This window comes from Mustelus asterias, chromosome 23 (assembly GCF_964213995.1).
Source record: "Mustelus asterias chromosome 23, sMusAst1.hap1.1, whole genome shotgun sequence".
Lineage (NCBI taxonomy): Eukaryota > Metazoa > Chordata > Chondrichthyes > Carcharhiniformes > Triakidae > Mustelus > Mustelus asterias.
This window is the reverse complement of record NC_135823.1, coordinates 69,158,323-69,175,418: the sequence shown is the minus strand read 5'-3', so window position 1 is coordinate 69,175,418 and position 17,096 is coordinate 69,158,323. Positions and strand designations below refer to the sequence as shown.

The following is a 17,096-nucleotide window of genomic DNA, read 5'->3' as shown; positions in this document are numbered from 1 at the left end:
GCCCTGTAAATGAAGTGGCCAAATTGTCACCTCAAAACAATTTCCACAAAATGTTGCTGCACCTGTAATATCATTTGATCCGTCTGCTGAAACCAGAACTCTGCATCTGGAAATGGTGCCCACGGATAAGGTTTAACCTGCAGTTGTTTCATTTCTGCATCATAAACTGACAAGACCTTGGAAGACAAAACAGATGAGTTGGAAAACTAATCATGTACTTTCGAGAAGTCCGCACTATTTCAGCAGGATATCATATCACTGAGTTTAAATTTGGAGATGATTTCGAAACTTACAGAGCCTCCCAAAAGATTACGGGCAGAGCGGATAACCTCATCTGGACCTTTGTCTGGGAAATTTGCATGGAAAATCTCTCCGGTTTTCACACTTACAGCTGGAAGAAAATGAACCAAACCAGTGAGCTTGTGCTTGGTTGGTTATGAGAATCATTTAAAAAAATTTCAATGTATCAGAAAGTCATTTAATGCCAAACCCAATCATAGAATCCTACAGTGCAGGAGGAGGCCATTCGGCCCCACCCAGTATTATCCCTATAATCTCATAGCTAGTCCCCCTGACACTAAAGGGCAATTTAGCATGGCCAATCCACCTAACCTGCACATCTTTGGATGGTGGGAGGAAACCAGAGCACCTGGAGGAAACCCACGCAGACACAGGGAGAATGTGTAAACTCCTTACAGATAGTGACCCAAGCTGGGAATCCCTGGCACTGTGAGGTAGCAGTACTAAGCACTGTGCCACCATGCTGCCCATTAACCTCACTGAATGGAAATAGAGTAAATACTTTATTGTCATTCTAAAAGAATGAGGGCAACTCCCATCACTTACTGCTGGGAGGCTGGGAATCTTTTCTTGTGACACTTGTTTCTCTTGACGTCTCAATTTGAACAATAAATTAGCTAATATCAGCCAGGTCTGTAAGGGAAACACTACATCTATCTGTCACTTGGCTCTAAGCTGGAAAAGGCAAAAAAAAAATCAACTAGGCATACCCCCTTAAAATTAGTATCCAGCAACTCCATCTTAATTGATGATTCATTCCTTATACAAGATTACATGGGGCCATCCTTGGCCAAAAAGCATGACAACAATTAGTCAAGGTTCATAGCATGCAATGGTAACGAGGGCTGGTCAAGGAGAGAGGGAAAAAAATTAACAGATCAAGCCCAGAGCTCATCGTTCTCCATCCCACAACAGAAAATATAATCCCCATAACACAAGTTTAAAACACGGAGTGAGGATATTGCAAAACATAAGCTGATAAACAGGAAAATAAGAGAAGGGTTTTGGGACAAAAATGCGACAAATACTCACCTATACCATATATTACAGGACAGTGGATATCTTCCTTCACCACATCATTAAGCTCTACAAAATAAACCATTTAAAAAATATTTAATCAGCGTAACTCCATGTCATTTAGTTATACAAAAAGTGAGGCAAGGAGATATAGGAAATAAGTAACTTTCATGTGTATTTCATGAACTCAGCATGTCGCCAAATGCTTTATAACCAACCAAGAACTTTTGTTTTATTGGAGGAAACTCAGCAGCCAGTTAGCGCACAGCAAGATTCCACAAATGGCAGTGTCAACAATCTGTCATAGGATTATTATTCTCTGCCTTTGCTCCTGGACCTGTGATCTTGGTGCAGAATTCTTCATGAGAGAACGGAGTGAAAGAGTTGAAGAAATTGAAGAGCCTGCCAGCATGAAGCAGCTACACGGAATGACCTCTGTCAGAAAACAAGCAGACCCAAGGCTCAATCAACATTGAGGTGAGAGGCAATGGAGAGAGGGTGTGAGCAGGGCTGACAACACTCATCAGGACTGCCTTGTGGCCATGACGGGGCTCCAAGATGGATGGTGCTCTTTGAATAATACGTACAAGGAGCCGGAAGACTTTCAGTGACCACCAGGGATGTCTGTAAAAAATGTGTCCAAATATGGAGTTATATGTATTTCAGACATTTTAGGGGCATAGTAAGCAGGAAAATTAACCCCTTCCCTGCTCGGTAAAATGGATGCATTTAGGTCCAATTTTTAGGCCACTAAATTAAATGAATTGCAACTTTTGAAGTGCGGCTTCAAGGCATGGTGTTAAGTGGCACTGGATAGCTTCAAGCCATTTGCCATGCCACCGAAGGAAGGCAGCACCAAGTGCATTTTGGAAACATCCCCCGGAAGGAGAATGCAAACATCACTCCCACTGGTCAGATGGGATGGGCAATGGAAATGCCGCTGAATATCATGGGGAGGTGGTCAGGTTCTCTCTGGTAGTGTGATCACCGACTAGCACTTATGCAAATGGTACTGGCACTCATCAGCCCAAGCCTGGATCGTGTCCAGATGTTGCTGTAGGTGAGCGTGAACCACTTCATTATCTGAAAAATTGTAAATGTTTACAATCCATCCACCACCATCATACAGGCCATTCATAAAAATGTGTGAATAAAGAAGAAAATTACAGCACAGGAACAGGCCCTTCTGCCCTCCAAGCCCATGCCGATCATGATGCCTTAACTAAAAAACGTCCTGCCCTTACTCGGTCCGTATCCCTCTATTCCCTCCCTATTCATGCACCCATCCAGATGCCTCTTAAATGTTGCTAATGTTCCTGCTTCCACCACCTCCTCTGGCAGCGCATTCCAGGCACCCACCACTCTCTGCGTGAAAAACTTCTGCACATCTCCCTTAAACTTTCCCCCTCTCGCCTTGAACCTGTGCCCCCTTGTAGTTGACACTTCCACCCTGGGAAAAAGCCTCTGACTATCCACTCTGTCTGTGCCTCTCAATTTTGTAGACCTCTATCAGGTCTCCCCTCAGCCTCCGTCTTTCCAGTGAAAACAATCCTAGTTTATTCAACCTCTCCTCATAGTCAACACCCTCGAGACCAGGCAACATCCTGGTGAACATTCTTTGCACTCTTTCCAAAACTTCCACATCCTTCTGGCAGTGTGGTGACCAGAACTGCACGCAATACTCCAAATGCAGCCTAACCACGGTTTTATATAGCTGCAACATGATTTCCCAACTCTTGTACTCAATGCTCCATCTGATGAAAGCAAGCACGCCATAGGCCTTCTTAATCAGCCTGGTCACCTGTGTTGCCACTTTTAGGGAACTGTGGACTTACATGTCCAGATCTCTGTGTGTTAATGTTCCTAAGGGTTCTGCCATTTACCTAAATTTGATCCTCCAAAATGCATCACCTCGCATTTGTCCGGATTAAACCCCATCTGCCATTTCTGTGCCCAAGTCTCCTATCTATCTCTATCCTGTTGGATCCTCTGACAATCCCCGGCACTATCAGCAGCTCCACTATTCTTCGTGTCATCCACAAACTTACTAATCAGACCATCCACATTTTCCTCCAAATCATTTATATATACTACAAACAACAGAGGTCCCAGCACTGATCCCTGAGGAACACCACTAGCTACAGATCTCCATTCTGAAAAACACGCTTCCATCGCTATTCTCTGGCTTCTATAATCAACGTAAGAAGTTTAACAACACCAGGTTAAAGTCCAACAGGTTTATTTGGTAGCAAAAGCCACACAAGCTTTCGGAGCTGCAAGCCCCTTCTTCAGGTCAGGTAATCAAGCCAGTTCCGTATCCATCCAGCCAGCCCACTCCGAACCCCATGTGATTTTAGTTTTTGTACCAGTCTGCCACGTGGGACCTTGTCAAACGCCTGACTAAAGTCCATAAAAACTACATCGTTAGCTCTTCCCCCATCAATTATCTGTCAGCTCTTCAAAAAACTCAATCAAGTTGGTGAGACATGACCTTCCCCATACAAAACCATGCCGCCAGTCACTAACTAGTGCATTTTCTTCCAAATGTGCATACATCCTGTCCCTCAATATCTTCTCCAAAAGCTTCCCCACCACCACCTAGGGGATTTTCACAGTAACTTCATTGCAGTGTTAATGTAAGCCTATTTGTGACACTAATAAATAAAATAAATCTACATTTTTCCCTTAAAAGTTTAAACTTTTTTCCATAAAGATATTTAAGCAAAGCAGAGGTTACAAATAATTTAAAATCAACATTATTTTTAAAAATGGGTATATTCTACAGCAATCAAATTCCAGTTCATCGTTCTTGCCCAAAGGAACAACATCGAAGTTACATAAAGACTGAGGATTCACCTGTTAAACAATACGTTGCCAAATGAATGTTCTCTGGCTGCTCGTTGAAAACTTCTGCAAGCGAATGAAGCAAAACAGACAGTGATGAATATACACAGCAAGCTTAAAGAGTGATCTCTTGGATACAATTATAGTTTGCAGACCTTTGATTTATACCCAGCAGAACTCTGAAAGATGTCTGAAGACAGATCAGACAATCTGGTGACAAATCCCAGTATTAAGTTAGAGCAAATTTCCCAAAGCCAGGCAGAGAGAGAGAGAGACACTTCTTTCCAGCTTGACGTCCCTTCTAAAACTAAAACCTGCAGCTCAGAACTGAAAATGAAAGAGCTCAAGGACAGGGTCCCTGGCGCTGTGCCTTCACATCCTCTTTGACCACAGGCAAGGCTCCAGAGGACTGAAGAATAGTCAGTGTTGTCCCTTGTTTAAGAAAGGAAGCTGGGACAATCCAGGAAATTATAGGCCAGTAAGGTGGTGGGGAAGCTTTTGGAGAAGATACTGAGGAACAGGATATGTGCACATTTGGAAGGAACACGGGGACCCTAGTTTTGGTGGGATTAGCAGGGTAAATATATGGGGTTACGGGGATAGGGTGGGATTGTTGTCAGTGCAGACTGGATGTGCCGAATGGCCTCCTTCTGTACTGTAGGGATTCTATGATCTTATGATACAACATATGTCAGCTTTGAGAACAACGAAAGGCACCATTCACAATGTTAAGTGTGGCATTAGTGTACCTTTAAGAGTTTTTTTTAAAAAATCATGCTCTCTGCAGCTCACAGCTTTAGCTAATGTCATTGTTGCTGGGCTGTCAACGAGGAATCCTTTCATTGCTCCTCAAGTGGCTTAAATGGGGGTTGATTATTTTTACTTTGGGAATGACCCTGTATTGTTAGGAGGAAGAATGTTTGCAGGTCAGGTGCCAGGAGCACCTTCATTTTCAGTTCTGAGCTGCAGGTTTTAATTTTAGAAGGGACATCAAGCTGGAAAGAACTGTCTCTCTCTCTCTCCCTGGTTTTGGGAATTCTGCTGGTTAGCTGAAAGCAAGACTTCTTGCCTTTCTGCAGTAGAAAATCTGCTGTTGGTGGTTTGACCAGAGTCTCTCCCTGGTGTTCTAGGAAGCTGTTCTGACTTCAAACTGTTCTGAGTATAATCAGAGGACAGCTAGAAGTTACAAGCTGAGAAGTGAGGGTTTTCAATTCTCCAACCAAAGGACTTAGTTCCAGTATCATGTAAGCATTGGTCTTTGCTGTGTTAAACCTGTTAACTGGGATCAAAACACTGCAGTCAAATATCTAAAATGGTCATATACCCAAGAAAACACCTTTGACCACTAACACAGATGTTTTAGTCGATGGTGGAATACTCATTGTGAGTTAATTAAAGCAGAAAATGTTCTTTGTCCACAGACTAAGGCAAGAGGTCAACCTCACTAATTCAAGGTTGGTAAACCTTTCAGCCTGAGGGCCACATTTGAGTAAGGGAATTGCATAAGGGACAGGCTATAAATGCTCAAGACACCACCCAAAAGAGAAATTTATAAAGCATCCCGTGGCACTTGACATGAGCATTAACAGAAAATCTGACACAGAGAGATAATGATTATATAATGACATGTGACCAAAAACTTTATCAAAGAGGCAGGCTTTGCAGATCATCTTAAAGGACTAGAGGAAGTTAGAAGTAAAGAAGTTAGAGAGGAAATTCCAGAGCACTGTGCCTAGAAAGCGTTTTTTTAATCCATTCATGGGGCATGGGCGTTGTTGGCTGGCCAGCATTTATTGCCCATCCCTAGTTGCCTTTCAAGAGCAGTTGAGAATCAACCACATTGCTGTGGCTCTGGAGTCACATGTAGGCCAGACCAGTTAAGGACGGCAGATTTCCTTCCCTTTTAGTGAACCAGATGGTTTCATGGTCATCAGTAGATTCTTAATTCCAGATTTTTTTTATTGAATTCAAATTCCACCATCTGCCGTGGTAGGATTCGAACCAGAACATTAGCTGAGTTTCTGGATTAATAGTCTGGTGATAATACCATGAAGCCATCACCTCCTCATGCTGAAGGCACTTCAGCCACTGGAGGGCAGGATAGAATTAGGGATGCATGAGGCGCTTGAATTGAAAGAACGCAAAGTTCTCTGGGTTGTTGGGCTAGAGGAGATGACAGTGATAGGGAGGGTTTTTAAAAATCACAATATATTCCCAGAGGAAAATCATAAAGGAAGAAAAGAAACTTACAAAATCCATTTTCCAGAGATTGGGGTCTTATCATTAAACAGATTGGAATTCAGAAGAATGAGGGGAGATCTTATAGAAACATATAAGATTATGAAGGGAATAGATAAGATAGAAGCAGGGAGATTGTTTCCAACGGCAGGTGAAACTAGAACTAGGGGGGCATGGCTTCAAATTAAGGGGAAGCAGATTTAGGACTGAGTTGAGGAGGTTCTTCTTCACCCAAAGGGTTGTGAATCTGTGGAATTCCCTGCCCAGTGAAGCAGTTGAGGCTACCTCATTAAATGTTTTTAAGGCAAGGATAGATAAATTTTTGAACAGTAAAGGAATTAAGGGTTATGGTGAGCGGGCGGGTAAGTGGAGCTGAGTCCACAAAAAGATCAGCTATGACCTTATTGAATGGCGGAGCAGGCTCAAGGGGCTAGATGGTCTACTCTTGCTCCTAGTTCTTACGTTGTTAACCAAAAACCAAAGAAGTAAAAATAGAAGATATTATTAATAAAATATTAATTGTGTTTTTTACAACAATTTCAATCATAGTGCAATTTCTTTGTTTTTCACCATGTAACCACAAAAATACATTAATATGCGAAATTGTTAAATTTCCAAATGTCTTAATAGTAAAATATTAAAACCTACCGAGCAGTTCAAGACTGAGTGACTGTGAAGATGACCTTTCATCAATGTATCCTCCGATAAGGTGAGCTTCATACCTCAAATACAAAATTACAATAAATCCACAAAACATTTTTTGGAAGAAAATGTATCAGTTGGAAAATCCTACGGATTAATCGCACACATTAATATTCTTTAAATCAGACCAGGTTCCTGGAGAGGAGCCACATGGCTGGAAAAGAACCCCAAATATTTTTTTTCATGTGGTCTCATTATAAATGCACATAACCATAACAATGTGGGTGAAACGGAAGGATACTAGACAGTCGACATGGCGTTCAGTCTTGATCGTTAACTGGAAAGATTCCGAGCAATCCAGATCACTTCCTTCATCGTGATATTCATAGAATCCTTTCAGTGCTAAAGGAGGCCATTCGGCCCATCGAGCCTGCACCGACAACAATCCCAGCCAGGCCCTATCCCCATAATCCCATGTATTTACCCTGCTAATCCACCTGACACTAAGGGGCAATTTAGCATGGTCAATGCATCTAACCAGCACATCTTTCAGACTTTGGGAGGAAACCGGAGCACCCAGAGGAAACCCATGCAGACACGAGGAGAATGCGCAGACTCCGCACAGACAGTGACCCAAGCCGGGAATCGAACCCGGGTTCCTGGTGCTGTGAGGCAGCAGTTCTATTGTCAAGACTGCTTCTAAATGGCTCTTTTCTCTTCTGTAGGGGACTGAAACATCGGATTTTTTTTTGGCCCTAGCAACTACCTTAACAACTAAGGTAGCTAGTTAGGCTGCTCAAGGAGATACACTTCTACAAACCCACCCTATACACTGATGCAGGATATTAGTGTCTGAACCATAGAATCTCTACAATGCAGGAGGAGGTCATTCAGCCCATCGAGTCTGCAGCAAAGCATCCAACCAGGTCCATTCCTCTCCACCCTATTCCCGTAATTCTGCGCATTTACCATGACCAATCCATCTTTGGACTGTGGGAGGAAACCGGAGCACCCGGAGGAAACCCACGCAGGAACGTGCAGACTCCACACAGACAGTGACCCAAGCCGGGAATCGAACCCGGGTCCCTGGTGCTGTGAGGCAGCAGTGCTAACCACCATGCCGCCCGCATGTCCTTGCATACATCGTGGAATTGCAATATGGAATTCAACCTGACGTGAAAGTGTGTTAATTACTGCTTTATACAGAATTACTGTGTTTTCAATAGTTTTGACCTGAATAAAACAAAAAAACCCACAAGTCTGGGCTAAAATTGATCTTTTATTCTCTCTGTACTGTCCATCGGTCTGCCTCAGATGGAGGTGACAGATGGAATATAATAGAGGGAAATGTGAACGTTGGCGGGAAGGTTGGAAAGCAGTATATTATTTAAATTAAGACAGATTGCAGAACTCGGTGGAACAGAGGAATTTGGGTGACCTGATACATGATTCACAAAAAAGTTAGTATTCAGGTACAGCAAGTGATTAGGAAGACAAAAAGAATATTGGCATTTATATTCCATTCCCCTCGTAGTAAAAGTAGGGGACCTTTCCTGCAGCTGCACAGGACCTTGGGGGAGGCCACACCTGAAGTACTGTGTACAGGTTTGGTCTCCATTTTGGGGAAAAAAGCTACAATTGCATCAAAAACGGTTGAGGGAAGTTCACGCGACTATTCCTGCGATGAAGGGCTTGTCTTATGAAAGAAGATTGAACAGATCCAACTGATACCCATGAGAGTTTTGAACAATGATCTTCATTCATTCATGGTGGTACAGTGGTTAGCACTGCTGCCTCACAGTACCAGGGACCTGGGTTCAATTCTGGCCTTGGGTCGCTGTCTGTGCAGAGTCTGCACGTTCTCCCCGTGCCTGCTCTGGGTGCTCCGGTTTCCTCCCACAGTCCAAAAGACGTGCTGGTTAGATGCATTGGCCGTGCTAAATTGCCCCTCCCAGGCACCGGTGTGGCGCGACTAGGGGATTTTCACAATAACATAATTGCAGTGTTAATGTAAGCCTACTTGTGACTAATAAATAAACTTCAAAAAAAAAACCTGACCATGAAATTCTCCAAATCACCATTATTTATTAAACGCGAAATGTAGATGCTGGAATCTGACACAAAAACAGAAAATGCTGGAGAAACTCAGCAAGTCTGATAATAAAGCCAACCTTTCGAAGCAGGTCTGACAGCATCTGTGGAGAGAGAATAGGTCCAAGAGTCAGCGTGACTCGAAACGTTGGCTCTATTCTCTCTCCACAGATGCTGTCGGACCTGCTGAGTTTCTCCACCATCATTTATTACATGAAAATGCAACTACCTGTTGGAATACATCAGGTGTGAACTGAAGGCTTCCCCTTCCCAGCAGTACAGCACTAAGATCTTACCTTCCAGAATCACATCCAACGGACAAGGACTTCACAGCATTTAACATTAAAGACACCATCAATTCGGTTTCTAATCCATCACAATGCCCCAAACTCGTAGCCCCACTCCCTAAAAATAAATCCGGATAACATGCGTGTTAGAGGAATTTGTAATGCTCTGGGATTAAAACACTAACAAAGACTATTAAAAGAGTGGATTAATTTAGGATAAGAATCACAGACTGCCTTATATATATATTTTAGAGGTACTGTCTGCATAGAAACACATATATCCACAGTTCGAGGATTTAAACACGTACTTTTTGAAAGTATTATTGAACAGGCATACAGCTCGGCTGATGGCACAGAGTTCTAAGGCATCATGGGAAATAGGCCAGTAAAGTGAACCACATTCCTTATAATAATATTCATAGAAGCATAACTCTTATCAGCATGGATACCAGACAGCACAGTGAGACATATTCATTGAGCAAGGACAAGCTAGTGGTTCCAGACAGCTCAACGAGTAGGCAGGGTCTTCAACCAGATAAGAGTGTAGAACTGGCAAGAGGTGTCCATGGGAAAGTCAGGTAGAAACCGCCAAAACTTATTGTTCCCATGCTGTCAGAGATATCTGTAATTGCCCAAGGTCTATGGCATTAACTAATAATGATTGACTTGTACTAATAATGATTGGTTCATTTCCGACTGGGATGAGCCAGAGGGCGGGTAAAATGTCTTTTGAAAAATGTATAAGTGTATTGCCACTGTGATGTAACTTCAGAGAAGTGTTGGACTGCCTAATCCTTCTCTCCCAGTGTACGTTGGTCAATAAAGAACATCTTTCACCAGGATACTGTAATCGCGAGTCTTTGTATTAGCTAAAGTTAAACTCAATACTTAGCCTCTGAAAAACCCTTACAATGCATAAGTGAAATGTTCTGTTTTTTCTTCATTATTCCTTGGCATTCATCATTGGCAAGGCTGGTATTTGTTGTCTATCCCCAATTGCTCTTGAACCGGGTAGCTTACCGGGCAATTTCAGAAGTCAATTAAGAGTCAACTACATTACTGTGGCTCTGGAGTCACATGTAGGCCAGACCAGGTAAGGGCGGCAGATCTAAAGGACATTAATGAATCAGATGGGTTTTTAAATGACAACCGATGATAGTTTCGTGGTCACCATTACTGAGGCTCGCTTTATTTTCCAGATTTATTAATTGAATTTAAATTCCACCAGCTGTCACGGTGGGATTTGAACCCATGTCCCCAGAATACTAGCCTGGATTACTAATCCAGTGACATCACCATTGCACCATCGTCGCCTCCTAAATGAGGTAAATGTATTAAAAATAGACAAGAATTTAAATGAAAGATTCAAGATAAATGTGAACTGAATTCTGAACTCAAACAGATGACTGGGGGTGGAGGGTTCGTGCACAGAGGTTAAAATCTTCTGTCTGTCCACGGGCACTGAGCAAGCTGGCAGCGTCAGAGACATCTGGGATACCACCAATGGTTAAAAAACTTGTTCCTTTCCCACAGCCTGGTGAGAATATGGAACCCGTGACAAAGAACGGCACAAATACAGTTGAGGGGAAGCTAGATAAACACATGCATGCAGGAGAACGGGATAGAGGTTTGTGCTGATAGGGTTAGATGACGTAGGGTGAGAGGACACTCGTAAGGAGCACTGGTAGGAACCAGTCGGGCCGAATAGCCTGCTTCTGTGCATTCATTCTCTGTAAATCCATTCACAAAGGACAACCATGAGGCAAAGTAGAAAAGACCAATTGATATCAGTACAGTTACAACCACAGCAACCAGTCTTCAGCTGAAGAAAGTGGAAGGAAATCACACTAAGTATATTCCATTTGTTTTAAATGATGAAACTGGTTGTACATTCTACACCAGCACAATGTGAAATACTATCTAAAAGTTTCAGTGATAACTATTAAACTAGAACACTGTATCTCCTCTGGATCCCATTTACAAAGATAGCTTGGATCTGGGGTCAGAAGATGAACGAAAATGAAACAGTAAATAAAAATCAGTAATGGAGTCATCCACTTGTTTTTATTAAACCAACCTCATCTCATTTTCAGGCAAATCATACAATGGCACGGGCGGCACAGTGGCTAGCACTGCTGCCTCACAGAGCCAGAGTCCCAGATTCAATTCCGACCCTTGGTCACCGTCTGTGTGGAGTCTGCACGTTCTCCCCATGTCTGCATGAATTTCCTCCGGGTGCTCCAGTTTCCTCCCACAGTCCAAAGATGTGCGGGTTGAGTGGATTGGCCATGCTAAATTGCCCCTTAGCGTCAGGGGGATTATAGGCTAAATGCTTGGGGTTACAGGAATAGGGCCTGGGTGGGATTGTGGTCGCTACCGACTCGATGGGCCAAATGGCCTCCTTCTGTACTGTAGGGATTCTATGAACTATTCATTTACCTACAATTAGCCAAATAATCCAATTCTATACACAGTTCATTATGTTGTAAGATGTAGCTCCTCCCATCTACAAGGTGTGATGGAATACTCCCTACTTGCCTGAGCGAGTGAAGCTCCAACAACATAAAGTGCTCAACACCATCCAGGACAAAGCAACCCATTTAATTGCCATTCTATCCATCAGGCTAAATGGCCAATCTTTCCATCACTGGTGTACTGTGGCTGCAGTATGTAATATTGACAGGATGCAATGCAGCTCGTCGACAAGGAATTCTTCAGTAAAACCCTTGATCTCCATTGCTTCATTTTCACTTGCAGTCACACAGTGTAACAAATCACACACTATACAAGTGATGGGCAACCTAGGCTGGTGAGTGGGCTGCATGAGTGACCCTCCTTCATCTCACTGGGTCACAAGATTGAAATCAGGTTTGTTGACTAACTATGACCCTTGAATAAGATTGAATAGATTTAATACATTCTGAATATTTCATAACAAGTAATAGAAAATGTTTAAATCATTCATATATTAAAAAGGGCAGCATGGTGGCACAGTGGTTAGCACTGCTGCCTCACAGCACCAGGGACCCGGTTCAATTCCGGCCTCGGGTCACTGTGTGTGTGGAGTTTGCACGTTCTCCCCGTGTCTACGTGGGTTTCCTCCGGGTGTTCCGGTTTCCTCCCACAGTCCAAAGATGTGCGGGTTAGGTGGATTGGCCGTGCTAAATTAACCCTAATGTCAGGGGATTAGCGGGGTAAATATGTGGGGCTATGGGGATAGGGCCTCGGTGGGATTGTGGTTGGTGAAGTCTCAATGGGCCGAATGTCCTCCTTCTGCACTGTCGGGATTCTATGAACCATCATCAACTTCAAGTGGTGAAAACAAAAGAAATAATTTACTCTTTGATTGGACGCAGAGGGAACGCACGGTTCGCTCAGCCAATGTTGTGAGCAATCAGCACGCATCTCACTTCACTCGCCCTTTGCAAGTGAGAAAAGCTATGTGATGGAAACCATTGGAATGTGGTAACTCTGTGCACGAGCGACGGTGAACAAAATATATTGTGAGCTGCTGATGTGTCACACATGGGCCCCGGGCTGCAGGTCGCTCACCACTGCACTATACTGACTTGGTCACATAATCTCATTCCTCTATCATCACTAGGTCAAAGTTTTAGAACTCACTATCTTGCAGCACAGACTACCAACAGTTCACCATTTGACTAGACAGAGTAGATGCAGAGAAGATGTTCCCGATTTAGGATGGAGATGAGGAGACCCAAAGAGTGGTGAGCCTGTGGAATTCATTACCACAGGAAGTAGTTGATGCCAAAACATTGAATGTATTCAAGAAGCGGCTGGATATAGCACTTGGGGCGAATGGGATCAAAGGTTATGGGGAGAAAGCAGGATTAGGCTATTGAGTTGGATGATCAGCCATGATCGTAATGAATGGCGGAGCAGGCTCGAAGGGCCGAATGGCCTCTTCCTGATCCGAAATTCTATGTTTCTCAATGGCAATCAGGGGCAAGAAATAATTCCTGGTCTTGCTGGCAAGGATTATAACATTAGAACTTTTTAAAATATCTAACACTCAATTATATTACTTGCTCAATAGGGTTCAATGTTAAAAATGCCAAATTTCAGAGATTGGAAAGTTTGTGACCATTCTGGTTTGGTAAGAAGGCAGGCGCTTCTCCAGACTGTTTTACACAATGAACTTTTGATTCATCACAAACATAAAGCTTACAGCTCAATTACACCGTACACTACACTGTGTAACATCCCATCATTACCTGTGTGCCGCAGAACCACCAGGTGGCAAGTGGTCGCATCTTCTGTTCCAAGTATAGATACAGAATCTGCGATCAAAGATGGGAAAATGAGTCAATGTCTCTGCATTTCACATGAAACATGTTTTCTTCACCCGAGCATTCCCATCTCTGCTCTAAGGATCAATGGAAATTTTACTTTTGCCGAAGTTAAAGTAATTTGCCCAGGTTGCATCCTGATCATAAAGAATTGTGTAAGAGTGAGATCAGACTGATTCACAACACTGTATAAATATAACACACTAAACATGCCCAACAACACACCTGCAAGCGTTAAACTAACAGTCCACATTCAGTTAAATGCTTAACCTGGCCTGCTTAGCATAGTACACGCAGCTACTTTGAACTCAAATAGCTGATCAAATTTTTGCCATTTAAGCATTCATAACATGGTGACATAGATGGGTTTGAATCCAGAGCAGAAGCCTCACCTACTAGGCAAAAGTCCATAAAATAGATGGCTTGTGTCCTTAACCCCAAAAAGCCTTTACTTTCTCCCATCTTCCTAGTACAGCCTCCATTTTCTCTTGTTCAAATTCAAAACACAAAGACTGATCACAGAACTGGGGCAGCACGGTGGCACAGTGGTTAGCACTGCTGCCTCACCACGCCAGGGACCCGGGTTCAATTCCAGGCTTGGGTCACTGTCTGTGCTGAATTTGCACGTTCTCCCCGTGTCTGCGTGGGTTTCCTCCGGGTGCTCAGGTTTCCTCCCACAGTCCAAAGATGTGCGGTTCAGGTTGATTGGCATGCTAAATTGATCCTAGTGTCAGGGGGATAAGCAGGGGTTACAGGAATAGGGCCTGGATGGGAATGTGGTTGGTACCGACTCGATGGGCCGAACGGCCTCCTTCTGCACTGTAGGGATTCTATGAGAACTGGATTAAGCATCCAATACAGAGTCTGGCCGAATTACATCAAATGATGTCCCGCCTCACTCTCCACTGCCAATGCCATCTACTACTCTAGAAATATCCTGGGAAAATTAGATAGCCAGTACCCTTTCTTTCACTAATAAATGTTGCACTAAAGCTTTCTCCCCGTGGCTCCATTCTTAATAAATGTGTTACAACATGGAAACAGGCATCCAACCCAACAAGTCATGTCAGCACTTACCATCAACCTGAGAACATTTATTTGATTTATTATTGTCACATGTATTAGGATACAGTGAAAAACATTGGTTCTTGCACGCTATACAGACATAACATACCATTCATAGAGTACACAGGGGAGAAGGTTGGAGAGAGTGCAAAATATAGCATTAACATTATTGAGAAGTTTAAAAGTTAGAGTTCAGTTTTAAGAGCATAGATTGAGAGTAAAAGATAGAATTAGAGGCTATGATCGGGACCGCTCGCCAGAAAGTAGAAAAGGTCAAGAGCTTCATGTTTTTAGGCGCCCAGATCACCAACAACCTGTCCTCATACCGACACTATGGTTAAGAAAGCCCACCAACACCTCTACTTTCTCAGAAGACTAAGGAAATTTGGCAGTCAGCTACGACTCTCACCAACTTTTACAGATGCACCATAGAAAGCATTCTTTCTGGTTGTATCACAGCTTGGTATGGCTTCTGCTCTGCCCAAGACTGCAAGAAACTACAAAAGCTCGTGAATGTAGCCCAATTCATCACGCAAACCAGCCTCCCAAGCATTGACTCTGTATACATTTCCCGCTGCCTTGGAAAAGCAGCCAGCATAATTAAGGACCCCACGCACCCCGGACATTCTCTCTCCAGCTTCTTCCGTCGGGAAAATGATACAAAAGTCTGAGGTCACGTACCAACCGACTCAAGAACAGCTTCTTCCCTGCTGCTGTCAGACTTTCGAATGGACTTACCTTGCATTAAGTTGATCTTTCTCTACACCCTAGCTATGACTGTAACATTACATTCTGTACTCTCTCCTTCTCTATGAACGATATGCTTTCTCTGTATAGAAACAATATTTTTTACTGTATACATGTGACAATAATAAATCAAATCAAAGATGTCACCACGCTCTGACGCCATCTTGAACATAGTTCTGAACATGTTTGTGCATCTTCAACTCATTTTCCTTCACTCCTATCTAAATTGAATTTCAAATGTTGGCATAGCCAGAAGCTATGAATGCAAACATCACACCTTCCAACTCTGATAAAGAAATCTCCCCTGTCCTCTGTTCCCCTTTATTTTAATCCTGTATCTGTCACTCTGTGCTTTTCACCTAACCACTGGAAGCAATCGATTCCCATCCACCATGTCCCAACTTTTCAAAGCTTTACACAATTCATCCTAGTTTACTCAAATTTTCCAAGATTTTCCTTGGGATTGCTATTTTCTCACATTAGGCAGCATTCGAGGTAAAACCGTGTCGTACCCTCTCGTCTCAGCAGCCATCCTATTATTGGAGCCCAATATTATACGAAGAATCACGTGTAGAAATGAAGATAGCTTCTTTACAAAGAAAATTAAGATGGACTTTTTAAGTGCCCACTCTCAGGAAAAGTGAGGCAAGGTTTATGGAGCAGAAAGTGTCAGTATGAGCTATTTTCCCAGTATCAAAAAGAATAAAAGGGAACAGGCTTACAAAGATTATCTCCAACAACTGCTATGGGCAACTTGTGGATTTATTTTGCCATAAAGATTGAGATCATTCAGCTGCCTGTTGCATGCCCTCTTCCTCTTATCCATCAATCCAAACCTCCCACAGGCTATCAACTGCATTAGGTCTTAGCCCATGTCCTTGTCTCACTTCCCTCCCATCATTATTAAATCACCTCTGAGCTCAACTTGTCAATGAGATTTTGTTCTGCTGCCTGGACTTCATTCGAAAAAAACTGACCAGTTATCTTTTTTTTCCCCTGTCTCCAAGTTAACTACATTGTAAAGTTCTCTCTCATCAGGTACTTTCCCTCTCAAAACCAGCAAAAACAAGAGACACCGTCACCCTTTCTGCCCTTGCATTTGTTCTCATCAGGTTAAAAGTGAGCAAGATAACGTTAATGGAATTTAAAATCAAAGTGCATAAAGTTTAACAGTTCATAAGATATAGAAGCAGAGTTAGGCCATTCGGCCCATCGAGTCCGCTTCACCATTCGATCATGGCTGATATGCTCCTCATCCCCATTACCCTTCAACCCATTACCAATTAAAAATGTCTAACTCCTCCTTAAATTTACTCACCGTCCCAGCATCCACCGCACTTTGGGGGAGCGAATTCCACAGATTCACAACCCTTTGGGAGAAGTAGTTTCTCCTCAACTCTATTTTAAATTTGCTACCCCTTATCTTAAGACGTCTCGTCCCAGAATGCCCCACAAGAGGAAGCATCCGCTTCACGTCTACTTTATCCAGACCTTTTATCAACTTGTAGATCTCAATTTGATCTCCCCTCATTCTTCTAAATTCCAGAGAGTATCG

At 43.0% G+C, this 17,096-nt stretch overlaps 1 protein-coding gene across 1 annotated transcript in view; it reads right to left on the bottom strand.

Annotated features, from left to right (window-relative positions):
• ntan1 (N-terminal asparagine amidase) overlaps positions 1 to 17,096 on the bottom strand; it is a 30,255-nt gene that overhangs the window by 845 nt on the left and 12,314 nt on the right. The window contains exons 3-9 of the mRNA XM_078240891.1: positions 13,655 to 13,720; positions 9,429 to 9,537; positions 7,048 to 7,121; positions 4,174 to 4,227; positions 1,333 to 1,386; positions 294 to 391; positions 63 to 176 (exon numbers count right to left, since the gene is read on the bottom strand). Of these exons, the coding sequence (XP_078097017.1) occupies positions 63 to 176; positions 294 to 391; positions 1,333 to 1,386; positions 4,174 to 4,227; positions 7,048 to 7,121; positions 9,429 to 9,537; positions 13,655 to 13,720 (569 nt within the window). The remainder of the gene's footprint in view (positions 1 to 62; positions 177 to 293; positions 392 to 1,332; positions 1,387 to 4,173; positions 4,228 to 7,047; positions 7,122 to 9,428; positions 9,538 to 13,654; positions 13,721 to 17,096) is intronic.